This window comes from Echiichthys vipera (assembly GCF_963691815.1).
Source record: "Echiichthys vipera genome assembly, chromosome: 15".
NCBI classification, from domain to species: domain Eukaryota; kingdom Metazoa; phylum Chordata; class Actinopteri; order Perciformes; family Trachinidae; genus Echiichthys; species Echiichthys vipera.
Genome location: NC_139840.1, coordinates 20373728 through 20386820, shown reverse-complemented (window position 1 = coordinate 20386820; position 13093 = coordinate 20373728). Strand labels below are relative to the sequence as shown.

The window sequence follows — 13093 nt, the reverse complement described above, 5'->3', positions numbered from 1 at the left end:
CATTATTTTCTTCCAGTTGAAATAATCAATTTCTAGGACGCTCATTTGTTATGGAAATGAAGCGTTCTGTCCAAAAGGGAATTAGGAAAAAAAATCAAAAAGATTGACTTCTCACAAGGTTATTTCCTAATGGACTAAATGTATTGACCAATGAAGCCATTTCACATAGGCTACAACGTTAGTTACCATATACAAAGACCAGTTCTAACAACATATAAAGCTCTACATTGACATGATTGCAGTTTTTATTGATACAGACAAAAGTCACATCCTTGCAGCAAGTCATGTCTTTGAATGGTTATTTTCAAAGCTTCATGATGTAAAATATATCAGTCCACCTGGTATATTAACAACAAGAGATGCAAATAACTTCTGCCAGGCTTTATGTGTAGGCGGAAAAAAATAAATATATATATATATATATATATATATATATATATATATATATATATATATATACTGGGTGTGTGTGTGTGTGTGTGTTTGTGTGTGTTACAGGTGCTCAGGAGTGCTGTCAGTGTGATCAAACTGACTGCATTGAATTTAGGTGGCCATTTTAATAAATAACTCACTGTGTGCATTATGGATATATGAGGAATGTTTTCATTTCAATTGTACAGTTTGATGCCCTCATCTCAGCACAGATAACACATTTATATGATATAGAAAAATCTCCTCTTCTTCTCTACTTCGATTGCAGTGCAGCAGTTATAGCCCTGAGCACTGGTTCCTATAAGTGTGTGTGCATAGATTTTAATAAACAACATATTTGTGATGAGCAGCGAAACATCCCTCCTTTTCCAAACCCCCCAAAACGTGATGAGCATCAGGACCGTTGGTTAAACAGGCATGATGCGTGAAATATGTTTTAATGGGAAAATGTTTTCTATTAATAGTCTGCAATGATTGGAATTTTCTGAATGATTTGTGTAATTAGAAGCATTTTAGCTGAAAATTATTCCTCACGGGCCACATGAACACCACCACAGTGTGGGAATGTGTGTTGTGTGTTTACAGCAGAAGTCACGTTGCTGTTTTGGATGCCCTCTATGCTTGAATGGTTTGCATTAGGATACACCACGTTTAACATTACTCAATTTTAATTAACAACACATTGGATGGGTGAGTTTCTGCTCAGTTGTTGAATGAGAAATATAACTGTTGCAATAATGAAAAAGCATTAGATAATCAATCCAATTTAGCCTCCTTTTCTTCTCAAACCTGCTGTCTCTCTTTCTGCCTTGTCTTTATCAGTTGTCCACAGCGCTTACAGTCTTTCCAGATATTGCTGTCATCTCTTCCTTTGTCACAGTGTCTCTGTTGTTTCCACAGTGGGAGGAGGTTAGCGGCTACGACGACTCCATGAGCCCAATCAGAACCTACCAGGTGTGTAATGTCAGACAGCCCAACCAGAACAACTGGCTCAGGACGGACTTTATCCCCCGCAAGGGCGTGCTGCGCGTCTACGTAGAGCTCAAGTTCTCTGTCCGTGACTGTGCCAGCATCCCCAACATCCCTGGCTCCTGCAAAGAGACCTTTAATCTGTTTTACTATGAATCTGAGGGGGACACAGCTACAGACACTAGCCCCCTGTGGAGGGAGAACCCCTATGTAAAGGTGGATACAATTGCCCCAGATGAGAGTTTCTCTCTGCTGGAGGCGGGCAGGATCAACACCAAAGTGCGTAGCTTTGGCCCCCTCTCCAAGGCTGGCTTCTACCTGGCGTTCCAGGATCTGGGTGCCTGCATGTCTCTGATCTCAGTCAGGGTTTTCTTCAAGAAGTGCTCCACCACTATTGCCAATTTCGCTGTCTTCCCTGAGACTGCTACAGGGGCAGAAGCCACCTCCTTAGTGATCGCTCCTGGGGCATGTGTACCCAATGCTATGGAGGTGTCTGTCCCTCTGAAGCTGTACTGCAACGGGGACGGCGAGTGGATGGTTCCCGTGGGCTCGTGCACCTGCGTCGCTGGCTTTGAACCTTCTTCAGACGGCACCCAGTGCCAAGGTATGTGCGTTTAACAGACATTTGGACTTTTATTTAACCAAACCTCCTTTATATGCTCAGTGCAAGTCACCACAGTCTGTGCCCTCTTCTCCGCATTTATTGTGTGGCTCCTGAAAGGGGAGGGTGAAGGAGGGTGGAGGAGAGTATGAATTAATGAGGTGTTGCAGAGAGGAGCAGCATACAAATATTGCGAGTGCAGGACAGTGAGGGAGAGAAAGATAGCGCGCAGGCACAAAATAGAGAGCCAATAGATCTGTGCAAGGAAAATGCAGATAATAGAAGGGAAACCGTGCAATGTCCAGAGAAAAGAGATATTAACAGAGAAAGAGCGATAGTGTTAGTACTTAAAAGGTGTGAATTGCAAAAGATGGGATGGTAACAGCAGGCAAAAGGAGAAGAACAAAAATGGAGGGGGGGCTGCAGAAAGACAGACAAGTGAAGCCTCCTCACCTGGGCGTGAGAAATAGTGTCGAACATGTGCCGGAGAGCTCATTTGTTGCCATTTGGCGGCTCAAGGTTAAAAGCTTGCCGCCAAAGCCTGATAAAAAGCTCTCTAGGGCTTCAGCCAGCGGTTTGCGATGAGGAAGTGTAATTTCCTCCGCGGCCTCCCGTTAGTTAATCTACAGGCGGCCACACTCATTAACACCATTCAGACCAACATGAGCCAACACTGCCACGCTAACATTAATCACTCAGACATTTCATTTCTTACCTCAGTCTGGCCGCTCGGTCGCAGCCAAACACTGCATGGGAAGGAAAGAAGGCGAAGAGGAGGAGGAGGTGAAAGAGGAGAGGAGACACAATAGAGAGGGGGAGATGAAAACATTAGTTTATCAAAAACAGGAGAATCATCGTGCCCTCCAAAGAGGTTAATGGATTGAAGCAAGACAGTGGGTTGATTCAGCACTCCCTCGAAAAGAGGCGAGGAAAACAAACAAATAAAAGAAAATGATGATGCACTGTGTAATAGAAGGAATATAAATCAGATCAGAGAGTGTAGAGCCTAAAGGTCCCAGTGAATTATAGGAGGGAAAAAAAGGGTACAATTTCATCTTATCTTCTTTGGCTTTTTATTGCACAGTTTTAGAGCTACAACGCAGGGCCATTAGCCGCGCTGATTTTCCTAAAAGTGCCATTGTTGGGAATTAGGGTGGAACTTGAGTTCAAACTGAAAGACCACTTAGCTTAACTAGTTAATCACACTCTCTCTCACACTGGCTGGGTTTTATGAGCACTCACGCTGACGGGACAGATGTTTGCCAGAGACCCCACTTTTACACCACCAGTTAGGAATGTGGGGAATAGTAAAACGTGGGGCTCTGGAGGCTGATACATCCAGACCTTTTGCTTCTAATCCCCTTTATCTGAATCCTTCTTTAGTGCAGGCTTATGCCGGTTTATCCTTAAGACTCGATATCAGTCAACCTTCAGCGTGGCACTTTGGAATTCAAATTAATCGCCTGGACACATCGTCTAAGATTACTGCACTGTGTATGTTTTTTCTGATAACTCTCCTCCGCTAATTTACGTCCGCTCCGATGCCCCCTTCATTTGAATTGATTTATTGGCTTATAATGGAGCTGTTCTGCATGCATGTGGAGGCCTTGTTTGTATTCATCCGTGTAGTTTGGAGAGCTGAGGACACAATAGAAGAGACACTGATTGATGGGTTTAGGTTGTATCCCTTCTTCTCAGAAGCATTCTCCATCCCTGTTTGTCTGACAACAGCAATCTTCTGTCAGCAGCCTATCTTCATCTTCATCCTCCTCTTCAACATGAAACTTAGCTGTCATCCCGACTCTCTTTTTGGGGGGAGATTAATGTCACCGGATAGAGAGAGTGAAAATGAAAGAGCACATGCAAATATATAGATAAGACCTACTGCTGAAGTGTTCGCCATCTCTCAAGTACCTGTAAGAATTTTCTGCATCAATATTGAGCTTCACAGGTACTTCACAGGAGAAGCTTTTGTTCCGTGACAGATGTGACAGCCACTTGTCTTTTAGATAAGGGAAAGTGACAGGCACAGTGTTTTTGTTTTGTTTTGTTTTTCTTCTTATTGTCCTTTTTGTTTTCTCTCCCACCCCTCCAGCTTGCATCCCTGGAACCTTCAAATCCAAATTCGGAGAGGGATCTTGTGCTCCCTGCCCATCCAACAGTCGCACCAGTGCACGAGGAGCCAATATCTGTCCCTGCCAGAGCGATTTCTACCGCGCTGACAGCGACCCCCCTGACTCTGCGTGCACCAGTAAGTCATCCTCCACTGCACAGTCTTACATTTTCTGAAGTAACATGCTGTGAATTATCAGTGCCAGGTTGCATTTGCATCAAGTTCAACTGAAATCAACAGGTTTTTGCCAGGAAATCAGCAAACATAAGTGTTGGTTTGACAAATCAAATCAATATCTTTTGTGGCATACACAGTCATACACAGCACATTGTGTAGTGGAATCATTTTGTGCCTTACTCCAGAAAGTTAGCCTGGGACGCTACAACGAGAATAAACCTAGCTTTGTAAAGAGGAGCGCTGTTGAGGCTTTTTCCAAAACAATCAAGATGGCTGCTGCTTTCTGTTGAAGTAATATTTTCAAATTCTGATGGCAACACTTGTTTACAGACATTCTGATGCTGCCTCTTCACAGCTCATCTCTGCACGCTGAAGCCCGTTTACATTTGTCCGTCAGTCAACACTATCGCATTTTACGTTGCTCTGATTGGTTGTAGGTCTGTCCAGGCTTTCGGGCTACGCTCCAGAGTGACATGCATTTAAGATTTGGTCCGGTGATGTCAAGCTAAAGTAACTAACAAACAGGAAAGATTAACTATTGTCAGATTTATTTGGTTTAAATTGTAATAAGAAGACATTTAAAGTGTCTATAATACATATCTTGGTAATAACAAAATTGCAAACCTTGCAGTTTCAGTGACGAAGCTCTAAAGACTGCACACCGAACAGAAGACAGACAAAGTTAGCGACTAGCTGCTGCACATAGCGGAGTATTAAGCAGCTTAAGAGCCAGATGAGTCAGAATTCCCTCAGGAGTCAGTCCACATTTCGAATGGAAATTGTCCGTTTGGTGGTAAGTAGTTCTGGTGGTGCTGACCACAGTGTCCACGCTTATTCTGCATGGACAGGCCTCTGAGAGAAGTCCCAGCAGTACTGATGGAGAGCGACATGAGCTGCCTTGACCGTGTAAAATCACCCCCCAGGGGCCTTTTGCCGCGTTAAATGACACACAGGGCCCGCAACTGTCTTCCCCAGATTCTCGTCTCAGGAACACTGTGGACTCTGACATTGACCAGTGCTCACAGACAGGCGGGCAGGGACTCAAGCACCACCTCCGACTAAACATGCAAACACACACAAACACACAGGCTTGACAGTCCTGTCCCTGCGGGCTGTCAGAGCTTGTGCCAAGCAGCCTGTGCTTTGTGTTGGAAGTGGTATGTTGCATAAGAGAGGCTCAGCCAGTCAATGGCCAGCAGCTTGGGCTCAGCGTGTGTTTTAGACGGGTGTCCAATTAGAAGAGCCTCCACTCTGAACTGTGTGTGCCTCATTAGGAAGGACAGGGGAGTGGAACGCAGCTCAGGGCAAGCCTGGCCGAGGAGCTGAACTCAGAAAGACAGGCAGTTTTGGCCGACAACAGTTGATGGCCTGAGAGCCTCTCCTTCTCTTCTCTTCCCTTCCCTCGCTTTACTTTGAGACAGGTTAGATGTTCTGCCGCTGAAAGCTTAGAGCGAGAGCCTTTCTCTTCTTTCACTGTAAAAGGATGAAAAGCATCTTTGCTAAACCGATCTTTGTTGTCTCCCTCCGCCGTTATCGCGCTTTATCCAGGTTTCAAACACTCTTCGCTCAAAACACGGCCCTTCTTATTGAATCGGGGAGGCCCAGGGTTACACTGACACAATGACATGAATTTCTATCAAGATTGGATTAACCAAGTTCTGTGAGAACCAAGAGGGGTTATGCATAGGAATGGATGTGAGTTACAGTGTAAAGCGGCAGAAATGTGCTTTTCATAAAGACACATTACTTAGTGATGAACAGTGGTGCGATGCTTGTGCCTGGCAGGTTGAATTTATCCTCCTGAAAATGTTGATTTATTCATTTGCACCAGGACAGATTTCCCCTCTTTGTTGTGATTTTACATGTTTCCATGCTCTTTGCGCTATCCTAAGGATTTGTTTGGGGCCTGTAAAGCAATCTACCACATTTACTCACACAAAAGGATTTTATATAATAAAAAAAATAGGATTACACCAACACCTTTCCTGTTTCTGTACGTGCAATACTTCCTTTTGTTGCCTTCTTACAGAGATATTAAACCATTTCTCTCACCACTGAGGGAGGATAATGTAAGCACTGCATAGGGAACATGACTAAAGCCTCTGCTTTGTGTTTTTCCATTCTGCCTGCCCACCGTCTTGAACACCCACGTGTGTGTTTGTGTGTGTGTTTGTTCAGCGATTCCCTCGGCCCCTCGCAACGTTATATCCAGCGTGAACGAGACCTCGCTGTCCTTGGAGTGGGAGGAACCCAAAGACACAGGCGGAAGGAGTGACCTCGTCTATAACGTGGTGTGCAAGAAATGCCTGCGGGACCAGAGCCCCTGCACGCGCTGCGACGACAATGTGGACATCGCTCCTCGCAGGTTGGGGCTGAGGCCAAAGAAGGTGGTGGTGAGGAATCTGCAGGCTCACACCCGCTACAGCTTCGAGGTGCAGGCTGTCAACGGGGTTTCTGGGAAAAACCCCACCTCACCCAGCTACTCCACAGTCAACATCACCACCAACCAAGCCGGTTAGTAGAAGATCTATCTATCAATGACATCGGACGCGCCCACAAACCAAGTTAATTCATAGAGGAGCTCCGATCAATACCACTTAACATCACAATGAAACAGGCTGGTTAGTGGGTCCTAAGTTCAGTCAGTGTCAATAAGTGTCTAATGAGCTCTTAGTATCCAGAGCAGCATTAACACCAACTATAAACACTGCTGAATGTGCTCAGTGAGAGCGACACCTGGGAAACTCTTAGGTGACGCTCTGCCTTGCTAAAGGGAGTTACAGGAAAGGCAGATAAAATGTTATGTACACTTTTTATCTCCACTGTCAACATTCAGCACTCTGTCAACCAGGCGTCTAAGGTTACATCACTGACAATGTCACCTCTCAACAGCGCCCCTTAATATTTGCAGCGTCATCAATAACTAAGCTGCTCAGCACCTTTCACAGACTGTAATTACCCGGTTAACCTGCACTTAATCCACCTGACTGCAGTTTATGGACCCCGGACAATGACTGTCAATTGAGTCACTTTCAGGCCTCGCAAATCAATAATCTGCAGAACTGTGAAGGTGACACACGTACGATTTTTCTTAAACCGTTCAGGTTGAGGTATTTCGAATAATAGTTATCTTACGGTGATGGTTTGTGCCGTCGGAAGAGAACATAATGGCAACTTAAAGTGAAGATCCACCAGCTCTTAATTGAAGTAGGTCTTGTGCCTTAAAGTGTAACTGTGTCCTGTCTGATTTCCAACTGCAGCACCTTCAGCAGTGCCCACCGTCCATCTGATGCGCTCCACCTCAGACACTCTCAGCCTGTCCTGGCTGCCGCCTGAGAAACCCAACGGGGTCATCCTCGACTATGAGATTAAATACCATGAGAGGGTAAGCTGTCGCTCTAATGTTGGTCACAGAGCTCCCCTTATTGAACTGTGCAGAGAGAAGCATTTTTTTTTATAGCTGAACAATGTAAAATGTAATGTGTGTGTGTGTGTGTGTGTGTGTGTGTGTGTGTGTGTGTGTGTGTGTGTGTGTGTGTGTGTGATGGTAGTCTAAACGTGTCTTGTTGAAGAGTATCCACTCTATCAAGCCCATTATGACCCTTTCATAACCTTTGATGGTAAAAACCTTAGACCCTTAAAGTGTTCAGACTTAAATCAGCACTGCATTAAACAAATGCAAGGATCCTCATTGGTTCCCGGAGGCCAGTTTTAGTAACAGATCCATTTGTTCCGGCTTTGAAGACCAGTAAGATGCATTTACATGTATTTGATTAGCCAGTTCAGTGTCTTGCTGACTTCATACGGAATTAGGGCATGAGCCAGTTGAGCCAGTTCTATTTTTTTTTCTTGACAGATTTAAAAATTGAGGTTCAGATCTAAATATATGTACAAATGACACAAAACCAATTTGAACTGATTATTAATACAAATCATTTGAAAGTGGAGGGCTGTCAGTCTGAAGACTTAATCTTAAGACTCTGTAACTTTAGCTAAACAGAGATAAAAGTGCCAATTATAGGATAAAGGTAAATGCTAAAATGTTGTGTAACACAATAGGAAACAAGTCATAAAGTTAACAAACTTACACAGTAATGTTGGTTTGCAAAATATATCCTAATTTAGCTAGCATTAGCAACATTAGCCCCCATAAACTACTGATAATGAAAGTGAGTGAAGTTGCAGCAAGACATCTCTATATGTATTGGTTGAAAGGTGTGTTTTATTGCTAATGAATTGAACTTTTCATTTGTTTGACAAAGATGTGCATTTTTTTTAATATATCTAACTTATAGTTTATCTTTAAACTTGTGAAGTGTAAAGGTAGTGCAAGAAGAGAAGTCATTAAGTCAGTTACAGAGCAATAGGGTCCTATGGTCCCCGCTCACATAAGCCTCTGCCTTCACTGATTTATTGCAGAATCTTGTTAGGGTTAGGGGTTACGGTTAGGGTCAGAGTTAAGGAGTAGTGTTAGGGTCTACATAGGCCTATTGGCTGGAGAATTCAACACTAATTGTGGAAAAATAACAGACCGGGGAACATACGACCCTTTCTGTGAAGTGACATACAAAGCGGGGAATATAGGACCCGGGGAACATAAGTACCCTCCTGTGCAATACAGTTGGGTAACATTAGCCACCAAAAGCAATGGGTGACACCAGAACGAGAAAAGCTGTAGCAGCAAGCCTGTTAAAATGAGTGATGGTGCGTATTATTGCTCATGAATTCAACTTTTATTGTATAAGATGAGTATTGCGTTATTTTCTTCTTTCAAAAGTTACATCATATTTCTTTATAATGCTATCTGAGAACCAAAAAATTGATTCCTCACCTACGATCCATCTAAAAACCATCTGGAAAACACTTGAAACTGCTGCTATAATGGTCCTTTATTTTACTTCAGGGCCAGGCGATGTCCCACACCGTAACATCCCAGCACAGCTCATCCAAGGTGGAGGGGCTTAGGAGTTCCACGCCCTACGTGGTGCAAGTCAGAGCTCGCACCGTTGCCGGATACGGGCGCTACAGCAACCCAATGGACTTCAGCACCAGCCTCCACAGTACGGACAACCTCTCTGCTGCTTTACAGCCTGTTCTTGATGATCTGCTGCTACAGTTTTCTTAATAAGGGTTCAAGCTTAGTAGTTTTTATGGCCGCCTTAATTGGTAGCCATTACACATGCAGTACAGGCCACCCTTTAACCTCCTAAGTAGTGTTTCTGTTATTTGCTCATTTGTGTCTGTGTGTGGTATTTGCTCCAGGTGACCCTCAGAAGTCTGTGCAGGACCAGCTGCCTCTCATCATCGGCTCGGCCTCCGCAGGTCTGGTGGTCATTGTTGCCTTGGTGGTGATCGCTGTTGTCTGCCTCAAGTAAGTGTTTGATTTTTTATTACTGACACCCTGAACTACATGTTTCATTTTGTTCGTTAGTCTCTGAACAAAGAGGCTCATTAAATTTTAACATGCTTTCAAAGGGTGTGTAGTTACTCTTTAGCCTCAAAACGGAGCTCTGGGGGAGAAAAACCAGAGCTGCCCCGTGAGTTTCTGCCTCGGCAGTCTGAGGTTTCATTTGAAAGGCAGCTGGTTATTGGTTTCATTCGCTGTACCTGGAAAGGGTCGAGACTGATTACGTGAATGTGACTTTGTTTATGTGCTGCTTGTTTACAGGAAGCAGCGCAGCGGCTCAGAGCTGGAGTACACTGAGAAACTGCAGCAATACAGTAAGCTTATGTGTTCAGCTTGAGAACTGTCTCCTCTGTGGTGCTTTGGTCACGCCAGTACAGTTAGCAAACTGATCCAATCAATTATCCAATCACCTGATTTAGTCAGACAACCATTTCCTGATTTGCTCAGAGGAAGTCCTGTCTGTCTGATGTTTGTCACGATGCTCCTCTTTATATGTGGACTTAATAAGATATCTTGTTTTATTGTGTTTTTTGGTGTATCTTTAAACATTGCACCCAGAACAACACATTAAAAAAAACTCTGGCTGACTTGCCGTCCAGGTTTATCAATGAAAAATGTCTTTGATCGATAGACTGCATTATAATTGAATACATTAAAAATGAATATAATTGAAAAAATGCGTAAAATAAAGATCCAACAGCTCAGATGAGTAGTAAAATATATTTTAAAAAATGCAGAACTTGGCAATGAATCACAGTAAATTGAATATGACTTCCTTGATCATATTATATTATAGTTTTAAAATTCTGTTGCAAGTCATGAAATTGCTCGACATTTTAGGAAATAGGTTTAAGCATGTTTCATTTAGTGTATAATCACCTGAAAATAAGAATCATTGTGTTTTTGTTACCTTAGAATGAGTCCACCATATCGCACAGCCGTGTTTCCACAGTAACGAACAAACCAAATAGTGCAGTTGTTAATAAGTGATCTTTTCTCCACCTGTTTCCGGCTGCTCCCAAACCATTTCCAGACTCTAGCTTCATAATTATCGTAAAGCCATGACAGTGGTCTCGCTAAAGATGAATTCAATGCTGAAATCTAAATAAATATCATGTATTTTTTAATACATTTACCACGATGTGTTGTATATTGCCATTTCTTTTTAAGATTTTAACATTTATTTCATCCGTATGACGCAGGTGGGTGTGACTGGATTCTGACTTCTCTGTGATTTTTCCCTCTCAGTTTCTCCAGGTGTCAAAGTGTACATCGACCCTTTCACCTACGAGGACCCCAACGACGCCATCCACGAATTCGCCAAAGAGATAGACATCTCCTGCGTGAAAATAGAAGAAGTCATCGGTGCAGGTAAACAACGTTGTTGTTTTTGTCCAAGAGGACGGAGAAGGATTCAGGTTCATTAATCATTTATTTGAGCAGGAGTGTGCCATCAAGCCTCCAGGTCTGTTCTGTAAGAGAGTCCTCTCTGGGAGAAAGGGGTTAGGATTCACAGAGTGTGCATGAGAGCTGCTGGTGGGAAGGATTGAAGTAAAAATCTTCTCTGTAGCTCTTTTCCCTCGAGTCTGTTTTTTTTCCTCCAGCAGCATGTGTGTCCTAACTTCACCTCAAATGACAGTCTGCTCCTGCTCGTTCAACCTTCCTCCTTTCTTTCTTTCTTTCTCTTTCTCTCCCCCTTGTAAACACTCAGGCACCAAATGCAAAACCCCCAAGTTCCTCGCCCGTCCCCTGTCTCCCTCCACCGCTCCCAGGTTGCACACTCGATCTATACGGGCCACTCCCTCTCTCCCCAACATCTTTGACCCTCGACCTCCCGTCCTTTCCTCTTCTCTTTTCTAATCCTCTCCTGCAGTTGAAGCCGAACCTCAACTCTTTTCAAATCAGCTCCTTCACTCCCGAATCCTACCAGTAACGTTCCCTCTCCCTGCACTTTTCCTCCACCCCACCCCTCCTCTTCTTTCCTCCGCTCACTCAAACCCTTTCCACCGTCACCCTCACCCCCTTCCTCCCTTTACCCCCACCTACCTTGTTCTCTCAATCCAGGTGAATTCGGCGAGGTGTGCCGCGGACGCCTCAAGCAGCCCGGTCGCAGAGAGATGGTCGTGGCCATTAAGACACTGAAAGCCGGCTACACCGAGCGCCAGAGGCGGGACTTCCTGGCCGAGGCCTCGATCATGGGCCAGTTTGACCACCCCAACGTGATCCGGCTGGAGGGCGTCCTGACCCGGAGCTGCCCCGTCCTCATCATCACAGAGTTCATGGAGAACGGAGCGCTTGATTCCTTCCTCAGGGTAAGCTTGGCGGGAGGGACAGAGAAGATTACTTTCCGTTTGTATGGAAGCTGAGAGGCACACACGCACACAGGCAGTCATTCACAACACCTGTGGGTTATCGGAGTGTTTTACTCTGTGCGAAACACCCCGAGGCGTTCACTTGCTGAGTGATAGAGATTAAATGTGCTATATAACGCCTGGAGACAGGCATAGTGTCTCTGCTTGACGTGACTGACTGATGCTGACAGATTGTCCAATGCACAAACTCTTGGTGGAAAACTGTCACACAACAGACCTTTGCATGTATAAAGCAGGTTTGCTTCAGTGTGTTAATAGCCTTTGTACGACCACAGAATACATTATAATCAGAGTTTTCGGTTCAGACAGCCACCACCTACACAAAACCCCCCGAACAAAGGCAGGATGAGAAATGAGATGTCACACAGTACATTTCCAGCTGCGTGGGGGCTATTACATGTCATTTACATTAAATAAAAAGCGTTTTCCTGCATGGCTGCACTGTAAGAAAGTCTATATACTGTGACAGTGAGGTTACTTAATGCTATACCAAAGCAGTTGATCTTTAGGTGATATATAGCTGTTTTTTTGCATAGACTGATCAATGATAATGATGCCCTTTGGCACTGAACAGCTCGTTTTGATATCTCTAAACTTTAGTGGGTTTGATGCCATATAACTGCACGTCTGCGGTTCAGAACTGGCTGAGGACCTGTTTCCTGTCTGTATGGATAAAAAAACAAAAACAATAGCTGGCTATTGTTTGACAGACATTTAACATAAAAGCTAGAACAAGCACAATCCTAAATCCTAGCTGACACTTTTATCCAAAGCGGCTTACAATAAGTGCATTCCACTGTGAAGATATCACCCAGCCATGACATCAAATAAGCAGACTGTTTCGAGTGCTTTTATTATTATAATACATCTTTTGATGGGCCAAGATGCAGTCTGAACAGTGTATATGGTTTGACCATGTCCTGGATGTAGGATGGACCTGAGCAATACGCAGCACGATAGGCAAGTACCTGTGACTTGAATCAATTTCGAACTGCCCCCAGTAGCTAGTCCAGGGTGCGGTG

At 44.1% G+C, this 13093-nt stretch overlaps 2 protein-coding genes across 3 annotated transcripts in view; both read left to right on the top strand.

Annotated features, from left to right (window-relative positions):
- Positions 1-13093, top strand: part of LOC310958237 (TSC22 domain family protein 2-like) — a 163724-nt gene that overhangs the window by 74283 nt on the left and 76348 nt on the right. The window lies entirely within an intron of this gene.
- ephb3a (eph receptor B3a) overlaps positions 1-13093 on the top strand; it is a 30127-nt gene that overhangs the window by 7759 nt on the left and 9275 nt on the right. The window contains exons 3-11 of the mRNA XM_083928525.1: positions 1333-2005; positions 4098-4253; positions 6471-6806; positions 7553-7677; positions 9196-9352; positions 9555-9663; positions 9961-10013; positions 10948-11070; positions 11764-12011. Coding sequence (XP_083784651.1) covers positions 1333-2005; positions 4098-4253; positions 6471-6806; positions 7553-7677; positions 9196-9352; positions 9555-9663; positions 9961-10013; positions 10948-11070; positions 11764-12011 — 1980 coding nt within the window. The remainder of the gene's footprint in view (positions 1-1332; positions 2006-4097; positions 4254-6470; positions 6807-7552; positions 7678-9195; positions 9353-9554; positions 9664-9960; positions 10014-10947; positions 11071-11763; positions 12012-13093) is intronic.